A 20,291-nucleotide genomic window follows, 5' to 3' on the forward strand; every position below is an offset into this window, starting at 1 on the left:
ATCCATTAGTCAGGAGGGGGGGCTTATAAAATCACTGATAAAGGAGGTGGAGCGATGCTCGGACCTTTTATTGTTGTGCTGTTGTCTTTTATTGCCCGTGATGTCATCTAATGGTATACACTTTAACGACCGAGGAGGAGCCCGGGCGCGTATGGGGAGGGGAGTATTGGCTTGTAATGGGGGCTTGTGATGCCGGGATATTGATCACCTTCTGTCCAACATGTCTGCCATATGGACAAAAGCTGAAAAGAACAGCGGCCAAATAAGCAGATTTCAAATGAAATTGACTATTAGTGTTTTAGAAAAAAAAAAAAACACGAGTCGCCTCTGAAAAGGATTTGAAGGTATATTGTATTTGTACGCCGACGCTTTTATTACCCGCAGCCACTAAATTTGCTGCTCATTACCATACATGAGCAGCAGGTATAAAATATGATTATATAGTTGCTCTGCAGCATGATGGTTATTACGCAAAAGAGCGCCGCCCGAGCCACTCGGGGCCCCGGTGTGCAATAAAAGCAGCAAAACAAACACAGGAAGGAGGTTGGTAATCAAGCAGAACAAACAGTGTCAAAATCACCATTTGCTTGTGTGTGTTGGCAGCGCTCGGCCATATTTCTCCGGTTCACTTTTCGTCTCTGGAATGGTTCATCTTCAAGACATAGCAGCTGTCCTCCAGCTCAACCTTCCCTCGCTTGTAAGGCGGTTTTCTTTAGACCCGTCTCTGGCCCAGAGTTAGTCACAGCCACGGCCTTACATCAAGAGCAAAAAAAGAGCTAGCTAGCGCCCGCCAATCACACCTCGCGTCATCCCATTAGCCCGGGGAAAGGCCGAGGGTGGACGGTCAAGGTACGAGCCGTAACACGTTGGTACGTAGCTTATCCTAGTCACGTTTCGCTTTACAAATCGTGTTTAGCCACGGGCTCTCCGACTGTCATGTGATCGGTGATCTTCCATGGTACAAAAAAATACCAGTTTACTTCAGACAGTCAACTAAATCGGAGTTACACCGGCAGCAAATTGTTATGAATACAAAGTCCAAAAAACTGTATTTGAATTGAAATGTGCCTGAAGAAACAGATAAGACGACCAATCAGTTCTGCAACATGCTGATGTGTGCTGTCTAGCAACTTCTGTAACATGCTGATGTGGGAAACCCATTTCCGACCCCCCAAGGGGGCGCCTGGATTTAAGTCCAAAATGGAGAAAAGTAGACTTGTGATGCAGAGGATGCACAGGAAGCATGTGTGTGTGCGTAATGGACGAGGAGGATGTAGAAAGACACCAGATAGGTTTGGCTGCAGGAATCAAATCCCCCCTCAGGGGTTCTCTTGATCACACCTCCGCTTCCTCACAACACACTCAAATTCATCGCACGCATGCACACGCACGCACCACTCGTCGAAGCAAATACAGCCGACTCAGCGAGTTTGCCTGAAAGTCAATCTGCCTTACTACAACTATCCTTCCTGTCATACGCAGCATACACGCTCCCTTACGCGGCATTTCGGAAAGGTGACTCCAGCTTACCTTCTTCACGCGCCCGCTCTTGGTGCCCACGAAGACCAGCGAGTGGTTCTTGTAGACGTAGGCCACGACGGAGGTCATCTTATCATTGGCGTCGGAGAAGAGGGGCCTACCGCGCACCATCTGCGACACCCCGAGGGGTGCGTTCATGTCCAGGCCGCAGAAGTCGTCGTCAATGGTCAGGAGCTAAAAAACAAAAATGAATATTTATGACATGTTCAGATAATAATGGCAAGGTGAAGCAGCATGTGGCACATCACCCCAGGTTATTTGGAATGTCTTGTTCCAAGTAACTGCACGAGTCGTACATAGTTTTAAGGAAATATATATTTCAAATCTAAACTACAAGTAATCTCTACCACACTTTCTCATCTTCTCCGCCAGGAACTGTCAGATGCTCAGGGCCAATCAAACGCCACAGGATCCACTTTGCAGATCTGCTGGTCGCTTGTTTGGCTCAAGCTTGAGACAGGACAGTGGGACCTGTTCTCATTATACAAACTCCATCTAACGAGAAAACTTGTTACAATTTTATCCACTTTGAATTCTAAAGGTCCAAAATACCAAAACACCAGTTTAAAGACTTGTTGAAACAAGAAGGAGGAAATGATGAAGATGGAAGAGGACTGCCGTCAGGCGGCAACTCAGCCAGCTGTCAGGCACGATTCCCCGCAGTCCAACCAACGCCAGCGCGGCGAGATATAAAAATGGGAAATGATTCAAAGCGTCATGATGCTTTAAAGCAAATCCCCGCAATACTCTCAGCAGCCATCTTTGTGAAAGAAAAACAGGTTTGAGGCCTATTTCTTGTTTGTATGCAGCATTCCACCCTGCCGCCAGACAATATTTATATCAGTCGTGACACTAGGTGGGGTAGAATGACTTATGGGCTTTGATAAGAGAATAATAGCGCCGGGAATTGGTCATTATTCCACTTGTGTGTGTGTGGGGTTGAATTTGAAAACACTTTTTTAAGAGGTGAGTGGCATGGTGTGATGAATGGCGTCACCATGTGATTGAATGCGAAGGAAGACTTGGCAGGTGATGCCGCCTTTGCATTCATTCAAAAAACGTCAGTCGAGATAGAAAGGTTTGAGTTATGGTCCCATGATCACATGGAGTCCATTATCCCGAGTATAATGTGACGTCTTGGCACTCGCTGGACAAACATTAATTAATGCCAAACTAAAAACACTGTTCATTTACTTGAAACGCAAAATGGGAAGCGGTCAGAGGATTAAGTGGCTCCTTTAGTCCTAGATTCCATTTTTCACCCTGGAGTGGTGCTTCTTTGTAACCTTTCACGAGAGGCCATCGTCACGACAGAAGAATTATAGACCTTGGTTTTCATTAGATAAATGGAACGTGGCTTATCTCGGCCATGGTTAGCTTTTGGGCTAAGAGGCATGAATGATCGACGACGATTCATTGGGTTCAGAAAAGGATGGTGTCACGGGGTCGGAGGGTAAAAGGAGCAAGGACAAAGGAAGAGGGTAAACAACGACAAATATATGGGAGCACTTATCAAATTAGGAAATTGTCACCGACCGTAAATTATACTAGCAAAGGTTTGGTAGTCTTTAGGAATATCGGTAAAATTACCAAACAGCCGATCTGTATCCGGGCCAGTAGAACCAAGACCACAACCCCCCAACCCCATCAAAAGATTATCTTTCGTAGTGTCACGTCTGCCATCGACGAATATTCCTGGGCCTAAATACAATCCCGTGGGGCCTAGCGTCATTTCGTAAAAGTTGCCTCATTATCGTATTCACTGTTTGTGACGTGCCTTTTCTTCTGAGGGATTAAAAGGCTATCAGGTACTAGCGAAGAAAACTTTGTAGTATTCGCTGCCTTCATTATCAAAGGCTTCTTCAGTGGAAGAACAAAAAGGCATTCTTGTCAAGAGCAATTACCTGATTCAGAGTCTGCTAAAGTGGTTTTGATAATCCAAAATAAATCTGTGCATGTGTGTGCTAAATGTGTGTTTCCATCACTTCCCGTAGACCCAGCGCGATGTTATTCGCCGTATTACCTCAGCCACTTGCCAATCACATCTGCCATCTCGTCGTTTCGTGAGCACGGCTGCTGCAATCTGGTGAAATATACTTTCTGTCTGTCAGGAACCAGACATGTTTTCATTACGCTGCCGCCGGAACATGACATTGGTACTCAAGGCGGTACCTTGGGTCTGAACGGCAAATAAGATCGGCATGCTGTTCTAATAAGATGCTGATATGAATGGCGCCGTGAGGTGTACGTTTGAAAAACAATCGTGTTGTTGAAATGACAAAACATTTCTTGCCCGTCACTGATAGATCACTCCGAGTCCCGGAAGATTAATGTGTTGTGTCAACAAATAACATTCTTGTTCCTGCACACATTGTTCCTGCGCAGTCTATTTGTTTGATCACCTGTTGCGTCAATCTTTAGTTTCCATTGCCCGATTTTTTGAGAGAGAGGGGGCAATTCTACCTAACCTCCTGCTCGGTCCAGAGATTGAACTTGAACCCGAGATTGGTCGGTATACTTTAAGACCAAGAATTAAAGTCAATCCATGACAATTCACTCCCAACACAAGACGTGACGAGAGCATCGTTCCTATATTTGGATAGTGGCCAGAAGTTTGAGGCAGAATCAGGTCACCCTCGGCCGTATCCATCTTTCGGTTTGCGTGCGCCTGCCAGCATCACGCACAAAGCGAGCTAGCTCATGGACCAAATGAGCGCGAAGGGGGGGATCAGCAGAGATATATACGCCGAGCTGCGAGAAAGAGAAGGGGCCACGCGAAAAAGCGATTAGCGGTGACTGAAAGAGATCCGCTCTCCAACGCTCTCTGATGTATGGCCTAATCGGGGCTGGCGCGGCAACGAAGGCCCGTTCCATTGGCTGCCGGTTCACAGAGTTAATGACACATATTCAACCACAGAGGAAATTTCATTTCATGTCGCCGCTCGGCTTTTACGGGCTCCAAAGAGTCCATTTTCTTGTACTGGCCTCGTCCCTTTCACCACAATTATTCCACACAAATTTGGATGAGTACCATGCTCTAATGTGATGATTCCACATTAATAGCAAGCCGAGCTGGTTGTGCTTTCATGCATCATCAGTGATTGAAGGGGAAGTTTTTTTGATAGAAAAAAAGTATTGCCTGTTAAAGTATATAATTACATATTACATTATGCCAAATTGCTGACCCGTCAGGATGATCGGCAAAACTATGTCCTGACAAAAGGATTAGTTGAGTTCATCATAATTATAAGATACATTCATATTAAGGCTGAACAATTTAGCAAATTCAAATTGACATTATAATGTAGTACAATTTTCGCAAAGGCTGCAATTTGGAGAAAAAATACTCTTATTAGTCAATTGGTAGGATTTATTTTGCTCGAAACATGGTTTTGTATTGCAGTTTTTTGGGGGTGAAAATAGAAAAGTAATAATAAACAGACGCCCCATAAAAAATTACTCAGAAGCTTGTTGCTATTACGCTACACTAGCTAGCTGGTGTAGTGTAAGTAGCTAGCTAGCAAGAAGCTTCAGGTGGCTACTTCTGCAGCTAAACACGTTATTTCAAGCCTTGATACGACATTGTTATTCTCCAAATCAAATATACATTTAATTAAATAAATCAGCTTCTGATGTCTTGTGATCCAGACTCTTTTTTGATGCTTCACGGAGGCATCCCGAGAGTTTCCTTTTCATTTCTTGAACCAACACAGACTGAAGTAGAGCTAAAATTCAGTTTGAGTCGTCGCTGTCATCGCATAGAGTAGCTTTAACTTCCTCTTCGCGTGCCAGTGGGACGACCACCCAGTGATTGCAATTCAAGAGAACAAAGGATATACATACATAGGCTGATTTTTGATAGGGAATTGTAAAAGAACAGCAACAGGGTGCTAATTTATAATAAACAGAGCTGAGAATTGGGGCGGAAGCACAAGAAAATGAAAGCTGCATGGCAATGTGTGATATTTTCTCCTATTTTTCAAATAAGGCTCACGTCAATGTTGTGGAGATGAGGCCAACCAGCAGACAATGTTGCTTAATCACAGAATAATGATATTGTGATGAATACTGACCTTTACCAAGTAGTATCATGTATGGAGATTTAATTAGCAGGCCGGTCGGCCAGCCAGCGAGCCGGATAGCGGATATGTGGATGGATGGAGTGGGATGAAGTGGAGTGGGGTCGCCGTGGATGGGGGGGGGGGGGGGGGGGGGGGGGGGGGCAGTCTGGATAGTCTTAATGAATGAATGAGCCTTTCGCTTCCTGTGGATGTGGCCGAGACTGACTCATCGGACAGAGGGCCAAGGATTAGGCCAACAATATTTTGTACATGTATTTATTTGTTTTGTGTCTAGCTAAGTTCAACGCTTTTGAAATGCAGTTTACATGTTAACAAAGAATGGTAAATTAAAGATGGATTTATTTTTGGTTCATTATATTTAAAAAAAATAATTGAAAATAAAAATCTGGACTATTTTTCTAGCGCATCACTTTTTTTTAAGATATTTTTATTTTTTAAGTTTGCCCCATAAAAGCTTAAAACCTTAATTCATGAATATTACTAGATAGTAGCAATGGGAAAGTACCGATACCAGGTATCAGTATCTGTACCGATACAAGCCTTATTTCAAGATAGATACTCGTTACAGCAGTAGCGGCAACTGTTTTATGAGTTGAACTAGAAACTACAAATTTGAAGAATATCAAATTGACATTAATTTAATGCAATTTTAAGAGAAATTGATATACAAGTCTATGGAAATTATCTGTCATTGTTTTCTGTGGAAATTTCATGTATCAAAACTAGTGGTATCGGTACTTGGTATCGGTATCATGACTACTCAAGAATTGAGTACTTTCATTATTATTATTATAATTTTTATTATTATAAACCTGATGTGTTAGAAAGAAAAAAAATGGTAGATTGGGAATCACAAAAATTAATCTTGTCAAGTTTACTCTCATCTACGCCTATAAAATTTAATTCAGCCCAAGTTATAGCGCCATCATTCGACAACACCTCCCAAAAACCAAATTCCACAACATGAAAAAGAAACACGTGAAAGCAGACGAGGGCCGACAAAGGACCGCGCCGCTCCGTGTTGAACTATATAATTAATCGGCGTGAATCCAGAAGCTGAGAGGCACATGACTAATGTGCGAGAAGGGCCCGTGGCATGTTGGTTAATGACATGTAATTAATGATCATTAGCCGAGCGGATGAGCGGACGGTCGCGGCCTTCTTGGGACTCGCACGCGACCTTGTCATTTTCTCATCAGGGTATGAAAGTCGCTGGCCAAAGCATTCCGAAAAGAGGACGAAGAGGATCGAGAAATGAATCAAGGATGGGTGTAAATTTATTGAGACTGCACGATTTTGTTGTTTTTTTTTTCCTTCACTTTCTGCTGACAGAGCGAACATGTAAAGTGCAGGCGGCCGGTTTTATAGGTCACATGCCACTTCACAATGATCTATGGACGCGGGCCCTCCTGGAGACTTATACTGTTGAGCGTGCATTATGTGGCTCGGCCAAGCGTGGCGGCCATTTTTTTTTTTTTTTTTGGGTTGGGGGGGAGCATCCTCATCCTCTCCATCATATCGCGCTTCCTCTCTCTCTCTGAGTAGATTATGGAAAGCGAGCGAGGATGAACTGCTTTATTCCCATGCGGAAAACAGTCCCAAAGTCCGTCAAAGCGCTTCTTTTTCATTATCTGATATAAACCTCAACACTGGTTTAAAAAAAAAAAAAAAAATTGAATGACTTCATTGTTAATCTGATTGGGGATTACTTCATGCTGTGAACATTATCCAATCACTGGAATCCTCTAGAACAATCTGGCAGTTTGTACAAGACATCGTTGATGCTAGATTAATATTGGCCTATCCTTATGATTAGATGGAAACATGATATGATGTCATAGTTGATAGTGTATAACTGATTTTGCTTTTAGACTTTTAGTAATGAATCACAGTTTACATACTCATAAATGTTAGATCATTTTTTTTACTCTACATTGGCAAGTTCCATGCTTCATTGTTCACCAAGGCATTGTTTTTTTTGTGTGAAACAGCCACATGGATAGCAACAAGGATAAAGTGGGTTGCCATGGCTACATAAAAAAAAACAAAAAAACAGAGGGAGAAATATTTTTTTTTTAAAATGACTCATGGAGACAAATAGCGCTCCCATATGTGTGAAGAGACTAGTAAATAATGAGGCTGGGAGTTTTCACACGCAGTCTAATTGGAGACAAAAAAACAACAACATAATAGCGAATTTGAAGAGACGTAAACATAAAAACATAAAAACATAAAAACGAACATGATAAGATAATTTGTTGCACTATAGGATGTGACGGATAAATCTGAAGTTTACAACGATAAAATTACGCAAACAAGTTAGCGATGAAAGAAATATCAGGGATGCCTTGAGGTCATCATATCACTGCTTATATGTTAATAAGTTGTAACTACACCATCAATTAGTTTTATAATGAGTTCATCTTCTGATTAATGTACTCCGGTGTTCATGCCATATTTTTTTTTTACTTCCTGCTCCGGAATTTAATCAAGGTAAATACAGCAGACTGTCGAACGTAATAGCACAGCAATCTGGCGGGCAACTTTCACCATCTAATCGGGGGACTGCGGATTAATCATAACATACCCCCCCTGCCGCCGTCAGATGGCCGGGGGAGGATTTATCGAGGAGTCGTCGACGTTGCTTTAAAAACTTGATTGGCACGGCTGCTTTAAAAAATGCAGATTGCTTTTAATGTTTGGGGCGACGGTGTTTACAATTTGCATTGCCAAGATCGTTTCAGGTACAAATATGTCGAGTGGGTGTTTGATGTTATTGTGGCTTTGTCATTGAGGAGTCTTTGATCAAAGATGTTCTGGTTGGGCTGTAGCATCTGGAGCCTTCAACAAACTTCAGTTTTGAACTGGACTTTCCGTAAAAAGCAGGAAATAGTTTTTTTTACCGTTGAATATTTTTCGAACCGATTATTCCATCGATTAATCGAATTATAAAATGTTATTTGTGTATTACGAAACTATTTTCTCACATTTACTGGATTTGGACAATTTTAGGGTAATTGAATGATTACTAAACGATTACTAAATTATCACTAAACGATTACTAAACGATTAAAAATAGTTGGCGTTGAATTTTTCCATCTTTTCTATTTGATGAACTACTGAATGAAAATTTCACAACGCCTCTTCTTTAGAGTCTTTTTGCCTCCTGGTGTGACGTATGAGCGTGTGTGTGATTTATTTCCCGCTGCGTCCACCGCCTCCACTTCTTCAGCAGGGTCGAATTCACGCGGTGGCAGCGATGATACCGTGGCGAGTGGCGAAATGGCGTCATTCCCCGGCGCTAACCCCAGCGTGCGCCCTCACACACACACACATACACACATTCACACACACACACGCTTCCTCTCCCTGCTGACACCTCCGCTGCGGGCGTGATTTATCCCTGCCCTCGAGCGGGCGGACGACGGCGGTCTGCCGGCACGTGCGGCCAAGCCAAAGAAGAATTCCTAGATTTACGCCGTGATTCCATAGGCCGACACGGGAAAGGGTCAAATCCTGAGATAGTAGACGGCTAAGGTCACGAGTGCATAGACTGGGTGAATTCTGAAATATGACCTTGAGCGTATAAGGTACGTTTATTTACGATTGTAGCGTCTGTGGGGATTGCCGGTGGTTGTACAACTGTGTAAAATCTCTTTCAGCCTTTTATTTAGTAGCTTGTAAAGGTTAAAGGAAATTACTTCATGTCTCTGTTGAACAGTGTAGCGTTCATTCATAAAACAGGAGTATTTTTTTCCACAGCAGGTATTTAGTAAAATTGTCAGGAATAATTTAGAGCATCCTTCGGGAGATCTTCATTGGCTGCTTAGAAATCAAACAAATGCAAGATGACAATAAGGTAATTTTCTTCTTTATGGGGTTGGCTTCTTTTATCAATCAAGAAGAAGAAATAAGTTTGGGCTTTTGAAAGCAGTCCAAACACTCAGCACCCAATTTAACCCTGCTTTCCTTTTATGTGCGTGTGATGAACTGAATCACTGAATGTGTAATGTTGTTACAGAGGAATGAAATTATGGTAATTTGGCTGAGCATTGGGCTGCATTGTTTAAAAAAGGGTGAGTGGATAGTGAACATCACATCATAATGAGACAGAGCATGAACCCGACTGAGAAAATGCTGCTCATCAAGGCACCCCCCCCCCATGTACTTCATCTCAGCCATAATAAGATGAGAATTTACATCAGTGTCTTTCAGAGACACTTACCTGAGCTCGCCTCGAATAAACAGTGAGAAACCAAAAAAGAGTGTAGTACTCACCGCACTGCTGCAGGGAATATCTTTGACCTTGAGCCAAGCCAGGTCGAGCGTGCCTTCGCCCTTGTAGCACGACTGGAGTCTGTCCTTGATCCTCTCGTTGATTTTGCGAAGTGAGAACACGCACAGGGCAGAGTCCTGGGATTCCTGTTGGGGCCTCCTTTTCTGACCCTTGGAGAAGACGGCGAAGAGGACGTCGTCGTCCGGCGCGACGTCCAGCGAGCGCGCCAAGTTGGCACCAGCTTTGGACAGATAGGCCGCCTCCAGAAGTCGGTACTCCACATTTCCACTGACGCATCCGATAGGCACCTCAACGTACGAGTTGAAGGCGGTGTCCGCTTTACACAGTCGAACTATCTTGGAGGTGTAGACCTGTTCTCGGCCTGCCGAGGAGGACCCGGTGGTCGGGCTGCCCCCCATTTCAGGCTGCAACGTAAGGAAGTAGACAAAGCTCCCGCTGGCGAAGCCGTAAATGTAATAAATGTCAAAGTCTGGTATGACGGTAAAAGTGTCAGAGGGGATTTTAATCATCGAGGCCACAAACTCATCGTGGAAGACATAAGCGAACATCCCATCCTCCTCGGAATTTCTGGCCAACTTGCGACTAGAGATGGTGGGGAAGTACTCCGGCTTGCCGTCCACCGCCGTGGCGACAAACAACATGTCCGGGGAGGCGTTCCCGTAGGAAACGATGACGCCAAACACAGAGCCGCTCTCGTTGACCCCAGAGAGGTAGTGTTCCTTTTTGTGGAAGGGTTCTCCGAGCTTGAAGAGGTCGTCCAGGCGCAGCAGTTTGCAGATACCCTGGTAGAGACTCCCGCACGCTAGCAGCCGGTTTTCCCGGTAGTCCATCAGCAGCATCTTGTTGACGTTATTAGTGAGCGTCAGCGGTTCGCTGCAAGGCTGCACAATCCGCGGCGGGTAGCACTTGCGATTATCCTCATCCGGGCCGGTTTCGTGAGACAACTGAACCTCCAAACCCGGTGACAGTTTATAGATGCGATTAACCGCTCCCAAGTAAACGTTGCCATTGCGATAGTCCACCGCCAAATGGTTGAATGTCCATTCGGGGTTCTCGGCGCGAAACGAAGCGTACTCTTCCTCCTCTAAAGACGCCGTGATCACTTGGGAACCGTAAGATTGCGGAGCTCGTACCGCCGTTTTTGACGTGGTGAGCGGCGCCAACGTGGAAATTAAACAGCATAGCAAAAAGCAGATCCGTGTCCTGGACATCATGGCTGCGTAGGGTGGGATGGAGGGACGGCCCACTACTCTCTGTCGATCAGGATCAAGCCTCTTTCAAGATGGAGGACATTATGCACCTGGAAGACAACGAGAAAACTGTGAGAATCAGCTCAAATTTAACCCAAAAAAATCAATGTATGGATCAAGCAGAGAAGATAAGGAGTCATCTCAGAGGAAGGTTCTGCACGGACACCTTCTCGCCTCTATGCACCTAATTGATTCTCCCCTCAGAGTAGCAATTTGCAACCTTTGGCGATTTCTCTCTGCTGCTTCCCAACATCACCTGCTGACTCTGCAAACTGCGCTAGCACCTTCGCTTTGTCTTTTACAAACTAGCACAAAGGGGAACAATAATTAGGGGGGGGGGGGGGGGGGGGAATGCTAGCCTTTGCAGAAATAAGAATACCGATATGTCATAGGGGTCACTCCAAACTGATGTTCTGCATAGAGCGGCGAGAAACTCGGAGACAAGGGAGACTTCCTGTAAACACGGCGGTCCTTTGCGAGTGTCACGTGCTTGTTCGGTCTCCCTGGTGGGAAGTTGGCATTTATCAGTGTGGCATCCAGACAAGCGTAATCAACCTGAGGAGCCTGATCTTACGAAGCCACATCTTATTGGTCCCAAATTACATGGAAGGTAATGAGGAGTGATAGCTTCTCCAATCGAGAATTAGAAGCAGGTTTTCTGGTATTTGCAATATATGAGACCCCACAGAATGTAATTTTGATGATTCCGAGACACTGTGGCTCATCTTCCGATAATAACCCAAACGCAACACTGCTCAGTCTCCTTCCCCGAGAGGCCATAACAAAGACCAATGAATATGAATACAAGATTAAACAAATTGGATGAGGAAAAGAAAAATTAACTCATTCACTGCTAGCCCAGTTAAAACGGATAGTTGACGTCTATAGCCGTCATTGGTAAGGTGAGATAATACCACTTTGAACTGAATTGCACAACCAAGGTTAGATATGGTTTGTTTGCTTGTTTTTCGGTTCTTGACTGGTCTCCAGATTCAGTTTTGCCTGTACCACACACACACACTCACACACAAAAAAGTCATGAACAACCATTAGCAAAAATCAAAGATCAACTTGCTCCAAATTGGTCCATTTCCCAAAGCATTTAGACAATCTTTAATGGATCTGTCAGGAGACCCTTTTAGCTTTAGATATGATGATGATGGCGTAAATGGAGTGTCGGGGCGAGACATGACAATTAGGAGGCGATGCTGATCAAAAGCAAGAGGATGACAAAATAATCTATTTCTATTTAAAGACTGAAGCATTTCAGTGAGAATTTTTTTTTTTTGATGACGTGCCAATGAAGAGTAAACTACTTAAATATGAACCGAACAAGCAAATGGGATTAAGAGAAAGTGAGTGAGTGACAATGAGAGTAATTACAGAAAAATAGATTTTTTCATCATTACCGCCAGTAATCTGATAATCTAAATTACATGCCATGGCAACACTTGGTCTCCATGAATTGTAGGAAATTCTGATCCAGTCCAAACTGAACCACCTATGCCAAACTCCAATCTGGACATCAACACAAACTTTCATCTGATGATTAATAGTCACCATCAGCAATGAAATGAAGCCGCACCCTTGAACTAATCTCGCTAGCAACCCTTCAATCCACACGCGGGAATAAATAAAGATTGAGCGATCAGGTCTGACACGGGGCTAAACTAACACCCGGAACAGATGGCACATTCATTCCTCTCAGGAAGACAGTCGCGGCAGAGGAGGAGGCGAGGAAAGGGCGGCAAGGATGGAGCCGCAATGTCCTTGAGTGTTTACATCAAGACGCGGATTAGCGGCGTGGATTACTGTCAACGGATACCCACTCTAGATCGGGGATGGTTTAATCCAACACAGATATCATGAAGACGAGCAGGAATAAAGTTGGAATGTCTAAAAAAATGGAAGGACAACGTTCCTTGATTAAGTATCTACCTAGTTCTCCTTCGGCGAGGTCACGACGGTTATCATCTGGGTCAAGCAACTGGCGCCAAATAATATCAGCGAGAGACGGCAACAAGGTCTACCAAGATTATATTTCCAATTTCTATTCCTGAAGAAAAAGAGAAGCAAGGTAGGCAAGGATCCAACAGTAAGACCCTCTGGATTTTCGCCGACATCTGCCCACCTTCTCACCATCTGTGTAATATTTGCCCCTCCTTCACTTATTAAAACCAATTCAGTCCAGTAAATTTAACTCCAGCCTCTCGGAACGGCGGATCATAAACGATCAAAGTTCAAAGTAAAAGAAAGAACTACTTTTTCATAATTCCCTGTAATCTATATCTAAGGCTCTTCTTCATTTTGAGATACCCTCTCCATCATCCCTCCGAGTGTCATCTACACCCAATCAACAGGACACCGATACTTGGCCATAATTAAGACCACTGCAGCCAAGAATCGCTCTTGAATGTTTAAAAAGGCCGATGAGTTTTCTTCGGGGGTTCCGGGAGCTAATTCAAAGCCTAAAGCGGCCGTTCCCGCATTTAATTCCCAGACGCTACAAGCTAGCGGGCAGACGAATCAGATTTCGGCTCCGTCAGCTGCACACTGGCATCATCTCCAGTCCTGACACGTCTTCCCTGTGTTCCTTCATCGAGCCACTCATCCTCAGTCCTTCATGACTCTCTCTTGCTTTCAGCTTCTCACACTGAAAATCTGTTTTTAATTTAGCCACAATATAACCACAAAGTGACCTAACTAAAGTTTCCCTAACTCAAGATAAATAATTTAGAAATAACCATCATGGGTAGTTCTCAGAAAGTATGGGCCAGCTCTGATGTTCGAACTAGCTCAGTTTTCTTCCCTTTTAATCACCAAATTTCACTCCTTACAATATTTCAAACATGATCTTATCAGATACAGAAACGGAGCAAAAATAATGACCTCAATTGAGTACAATGTTGTTAAAACGCGGCTCCTTCCCACAGGCTGAATCATTGATGTTGTTCTTTTATCAGATCTTATCAAACTAATCGTGTCCTATGAGTGTATATTAGTTGAAAAACGGCGCAAATAACTTGGACCCTTCATAAAGAGATGATTCGGTGTTGGTGGGATGTAATAAAGGTCTAAAAGATAGAATCGAGTGTCACATCCAAAAATGAATCCCTGTGTAAATAATAACAGTAATCACAGTTCAGTCTTGGCAGACCGTGTCCCCGAGACCATGGGTGAGAAACCTCGGAACACCTCGGTGGAATGCGGCCAGATGATTATTGGCATCGTGAATCACAGCTTTTGCAGTTGGCTTGCGATAACACGCCACAAGTGTCCGACGGGAGGAGTTGCAGACGTGCTGACACACTCATAGGAAGCCTGAGGGCAACCGTGTGCGGGGATTGTATCACCAAGATCCAAGTCGAGACAAGTTTGGAGGGAACAAAGATGTGAACTGTCATCAGAACTTGACTTAAGCGGCTACCTAGGTAGAGATGATAATGTCTTGCTGTTTCTAACCAATAACAATTCCAGTCCACATTTTCATCCAATTTGCGATGAACCCATGTTCCACTGACCTATGCGATTCCCAATCCATGCTCCCGAGAAGACTTGACCTCCGGGATTAAGCGCTTAGCCACAAAACTCTCGATAATTTACAAGGCTTTGTGCTGGTGATTAAAATGAAACATTTAATTCGTTCGACCGCCACACCAAATTTTGGTTTAGTCCAAGAGTCTGCTGCCAACTATTGGACAAAAACATTAATCGTGTTCAAGCACCTCTGAATGGCTGGCAGCATCTGGATTAAAGTCTCTGTCCGCCTCTATAATCCAGAGTAGAGATGAGGAAGCATTTTAAGACATTAAATTGAACCCACAATTGGTCTCTATTACATTTGAACAAATTTGAGAGCACTTTTGGATATTTTGCCATATTATGGTATACACATTTTGGCCACCGGAGGCAGCGCAATACAGACGATACAGACGATCATTTTTATATAATGCATTTGTTTTCTAATTCTTAAGACGTTAATTTGAACCCACAATGGGTCTCTATTACATTTGAACAAATTTAAGACCACTTTTGGATGTTTTGCCATATTATGGTATACACATTTTGGCCACAGGGAGCAGCGCTTTATATAACGCATTTGTTTTCGATTTATATTCCAACATGAACTTTTCTGTTTTTGTTTACAAGCCTCTGGGCGTCCAATAAAATGCATAGCAGGAAACTGACAGTCAGGCTTGATTTGTAAAGGCCCCGTTTTAATTGCATGGACTTATTAGTCAAAATTTTTGATTTATACATTTCCTCTAAAGTGCTTCCCCTGCGCTGGGAGGTGTTTAAAGAGTGTCGATGCAGGTTTACACTCCATTACTGGGCCTTTTGCCTCGCCTCCCCGCTTGTTTGTCTCCCTTCAGATGTTCTCGCCGCGTGTGCAACCGCAGCCCTCAAAAGCCCGTGGCATAAACACATCAGACAAGCTTTCTCCGAGCCAGCCAGCCCGCCCGCCTGCCAGCCTGTCGTCCGTCACAGCTACACGGTAGAGGATGCAAATTGTTCTCCCTCGCGCCCCTTCGTCGCTTCACCCGCGGTCACGGCCCTTGTTTTGACGCCCTGATTTTCCACTGAGCTCTACCGCTGTTGCTTTTGCCCCGGCGAGACACGGTAAGGCTCTTACAAACATATAGTCAAGAAGCACGCCTGCCAGATTTGCCGCCGGGGCCCCCGGAACGACACGAGCAAAGCTCCGCTGGATGAACTGTGGTGTGACAATGCAAAACAGATGGACACAAAAAGGAAGGGGAGGAAAAGGCTGAAATGCTCATTCAGAAGTTGGGAGTTATGTTTCTGCCAGGGGAGGGGGGGTGGGGGGGCGACTTGGATGCTTGATGTAATACAACTCACATTGTATGCGCTGAAAACCACATGACAAAATATTTTCAGGGGAAAGAAAAAATTAAGTGAATGGGATGTGCAAACTATTAACTATCAAAACAAATTTTTTTCTCACGTCACTTTTTTTAATGTATGATTCCGATTTTTCCCATTTCTGTTTTTCTTTCTCTCTTTTTCTTCAAAATTGTTAATTTTTCTTGTAAGATTATAATTTATTTTTTTCTTCTCATAAAACAAACTTAAAACCCAGTTTTTTAAAAACCTAACAAACTTTTATAAAAGTGCTTTATTATTTATTTCATGTAAAACTACAACTTTTAAACATCACACGGTAAAATCATAACATTGAAAGTTTTTTCAATTAAAACTTTTGAACTTTTTCCTGTAAATTAAAATTTGTAATAATTTTTGTATTATTTCTTTTAAAATGAAATACATTTTCGTTGCTTGTAAAATTACAACTTTTAAACAATTATACATAATATATGCGTTTCAATACAAAATAAATTTATTTATATATCTTTATTATTGTATTGTTATTTGATGGTATAGTTTCTTAAATCTCAGCATTACAACTTTTTCCCCCCCTTTCTGTGTGTCCCTAATCCTCCCATGATAATGAACAAAACGACACTTTATAAATCACAGTATGTGCAAAAGTTGCACTTTGTCAAACTCATCATTTATCATTGGTGCATTTCCAGTCACTGCCATCCAACATTATCGCATCCACTCATCATTCCTATTTTACCGGCCAAGGACAATTTCCGAGAAGTTTGGAGTTGGCAAAGCAGGTTACCACGGAGACATGCAAAGAATGTTGTGTCACAATTCAAGGCTGAATAAATCACACTCTGGACAAACAAAATGGTAACACACACTAACCACCAATGTATATGTCGGAGTCTCGGTCGATGATGATGTCACATGTAAGCAAACCCGCAGCCCAAAGTGCAAATCATTGTTTAAAATGTGGAAAACTGCATTAGCAGAGCAATCAAAACAGTCGCAGCCTGGGCCAGAACACAACAAGCAATGAAAACATTTCATTCCAGGAACGCTACTAACTTCTCCCCGGCACTTGGCGGGGGAGTACTGGGGCCTGGCTGGGAGTCAATCACTGCATTCACACACATTTCCAAATCCCATCAACAACAACAACAAAAAATCACAAAGGTCTTAAAAAGACGGGTTTCACTGTGAAAAGCCTGCAAACCCCAGTGTAAGCCTTGCTAAATCTCTCATGTAACATATCCGAAACAGAAACAGAATCCTGTCTATGTTCCTCTCAATACACAAACTACTAAAGAGCTGCTTCCTAGAATTTTTGAGCAAGACGCTAACACATGAGAAGAAAGATGTGCACAAAGCATTGATCTCTGTTCGGAGTTCCTCAGGGATCAACTTGCAGTCCCATTAACATTAGCAGAGGCAAAATTATTTGCTTATAATCCTAACACCACAATTGCCTCAGTTAGTGGGTATCAGATGTTTTACATCAAACACCACACAAGCAAATACTCGATTAAATGCAAATGTATTGTACTAAAAAAAAAAGAAAAAAGTTAAATAAAACTGAGCTGTCCTTGGGCAATGATTTTTTTTTCACATACCACTAGAGGGAGCCTTTGTACCTTCAAAAGTACCGGAATGCCAAAGCCATCTATTTTTTATTTTTTGTCTTTTACAATACACAAGTGAATGAAAAATAACAACGTGCTTGTCAATAATTGTATTTTTTTTTCGTTTTATTTTTTTTTTAATATGATTTAGGCAGCTATGCCAGTAATCTAACAATACAGAGTTGAAGCTTTTCCACATTTCTTAAACTTATTTCTTACTAACAGTCTAAACTAAAACATACAAAATATTCATTTCGTTTTATTTTCGTTCAGAAGTTTCTATTTTCTCCCATATCAAAATAATCCACATGAAAACTGTGCCAAGGCAACAGGTGGCCCCATAAGCTTTTACAGAACGACTATTTTTGCCAATCAGAAGAAAGTCACGTTTGTAAAAGGCCCGAGACGTCAAAACATAAAAAACGTCCCTAATGGGAGCCGCAGAACAAACAGAGACCGGCATTCATGTCCGTCGCACAGCCTCATCATTCACCGGCGTGTTGCTCACTTCATTCACACGCGCGCACCGAGTCCGCTGAGTCTCCCCATCTCCGCCAGCCCGTCATCCGGCAAGGTTGCTGAGCGAGATTAAGCATCAGTGAGACCCGATATTGACAAGGCCGCGCTCCCTAGTAACCAAAACACCACGCCTGACGGACACGGAGGGAGGAGGGGTCATATGTCAAAGTGACTCCCTTACAAAGGCTACTGCCCGGCGCGGGACCAGATAGGATTATCCAACTCCTCCTCTGGGACTCCACTGTTTACCCTCCTCACTCACCGGGGACCTTGACGGCGGTAACGCACACTAATGGGCCAATTGTGATGACAAAAAAAGCGCACAATCTTCAGAGGTATTCCTAAAATTGACAGCCAATCAAAACTGATGTACCTAATAAAGTGGACGTCTCCGTACATCTATAGTAAACAAATCTGGCTTGTGTTACGAACGTGCTCCAGCGACTTTAGCGCTACATCGATCCCTCCGGGGGTTCACATGCGGCAGGCAACCCCTCCGGCCGTACTTTGAACACACAAGCACAGACTTGCACTATGAACTGAAAATGTGGTTTGACATGAAGATAGAAAAAACATGCAGCTGCGACAAAACATACAAAAATAAATAAGAGTTAGAATAGAGGCAATCTTTTGAGATGCAAACTCAAAATACTTCACCCTAAAACTTATTTAGTATTACGACTTGAGTGCCTCCGAGTCAACTTTGCATGATTTTATGAAAAGCAAGATGTGCTGGCAAACACAGAGAGAATAATTCATTAAAAAAAGGGTTGTTTGGGGGGGAAAATCTTCCTGAGCCTCCAAAATATGCAGCAAAGTGGGTGAAGCAGGTGCATCCCTCCCTCCGCAAGCCCAAGACAGGTCTGCCTGCTTACCTGTACACTCTGCAGATGTCATTCGCAACCGCACTGCGGATGCAATAGAAGCACGTCCAAAAAAAAAAAAAAAAAAAACAGCTTCTCTTTGCTATCTCCCAAAAGAGGCAAAAATGAGAGGAGCGTCTATTAAATCCTATTCGGGAGGCGAGTCCACTTTAAATCCACATACCAAAAAAAAAGAAAGAAAAAAAAAACACTTCCACAAGCTTGCAGCGGCGGACCTCAAGCAGGAGCATCCCCCGGTCAGCCGGAGCTGAACACGCCGCTCAGCGTGCACTCACAGCCGGCCGCCGCACCTGCCATGCCCCGGCGAGGAAGCACAGGAGGAGGAGAGAGACGAAGAAGAGGAGGAGGAAGGTTTGAGCGTGTGCACGGAGAGTTTGGGATGCGACTCGGTGCGGCGCTCCTGCTCAAGTGACGCTTAGAGGGTGGCTGCAGCAGAGTGGGAGTGAGAGCAAGACGAGGGGGAGGAGGGAGAAGCGTAAAGGAGGAGGAGGAAGAGGGATGCCTCGGAGTTGGCCGCTTTTGCCCTTCATACTGAAAAGAGGAGGACGTTGCGTGCACAAGTCAAGCAAAGAAAAGAATCCATCACCTTTGTATGCACTTTTTTTTGGAGGGGGGGGGGGCGGATTTGGGGATGCTATTTCCATATAGAGACGACTTGCATGGGGTGATTAAAATCTGCATTATTTTGCTCTTTGATGAGATTTTAAACGCTTCAGGGGTGGGTCCAATTAACGCAATTAGTATTCAAGCAGGCTCATTATGGCATGTGGATTTAAAAAGGCGGAGGTGGAGGGGTAAAGGGACCTTTCTATTGGTGCAAATGGGATTTTAATGTCTCTTTTTTGGGGGGGTCTGCAGCATCACCCCTACCCTCCCTCTACTTTCTCAATTGGCTTTTGCCTGCAGATAGCTCTCAAGAAGGACTGAAGGTTGAAACTCTGCATCAGAGTGCCACCTAAAGGTAGAAGGGACGGTGCAGGCAGCTCAGCAGCGCCATCTGTGGTCATAGTGAATATTACGCTTAGAAAAGAAGGATGGAGATTGTGAGATTTATTGTGTGGTGCCTTGTTTATCAGGATAGTTTGAGTTATTTATTTAATTGGTTTTATGGATGCATTTATTTTTTAAATATTATTTAATATTATTTTATTTTTTATAGTTTTGTTTTAGGGTATGTTGAATGTATTTGTATTTTGTCAGTATTTACTTTTCATATATTTCATGTAAAAGTACATTTTTTAAAATAT

The 20,291-nt window shown here is 43.3% G+C and overlaps 1 protein-coding gene across 2 annotated transcripts in view; it reads right to left on the reverse strand.

The window, feature by feature from the left end:
* Positions 1 to 19,614, reverse strand: part of plxna4 (plexin A4) — a 105,918-nt gene extending 86,304 nt beyond the window's left edge. Inside the window, exons 1-3 of one of the 2 annotated variants that reach the window (XM_049761660.2) lie at positions 19,036 to 19,569; positions 9,900 to 11,218; positions 1,531 to 1,713 (exon numbers count right to left, since the gene is read on the reverse strand). In XM_049761660.2, coding sequence (XP_049617617.1) covers positions 1,531 to 1,713; positions 9,900 to 11,132 — 1,416 coding nt within the window. In that variant the 5' untranslated portion in view covers positions 11,133 to 11,218; positions 19,036 to 19,569. Of the gene's footprint in view, positions 1 to 1,530; positions 1,714 to 9,899; positions 11,219 to 19,035 lie in introns of both variants that reach the window. The other variant, XM_049761662.2, reaches the window with a different exon arrangement.
* Between the last annotated feature and the right edge of the window lie 677 nt (positions 19,615 to 20,291).

The sequence above is a fragment of the Syngnathus scovelli genome, chromosome 22 (genome assembly GCF_024217435.2).
Source record: "Syngnathus scovelli strain Florida chromosome 22, RoL_Ssco_1.2, whole genome shotgun sequence".
NCBI lineage: Eukaryota > Metazoa > Chordata > Actinopteri > Syngnathiformes > Syngnathidae > Syngnathus > Syngnathus scovelli.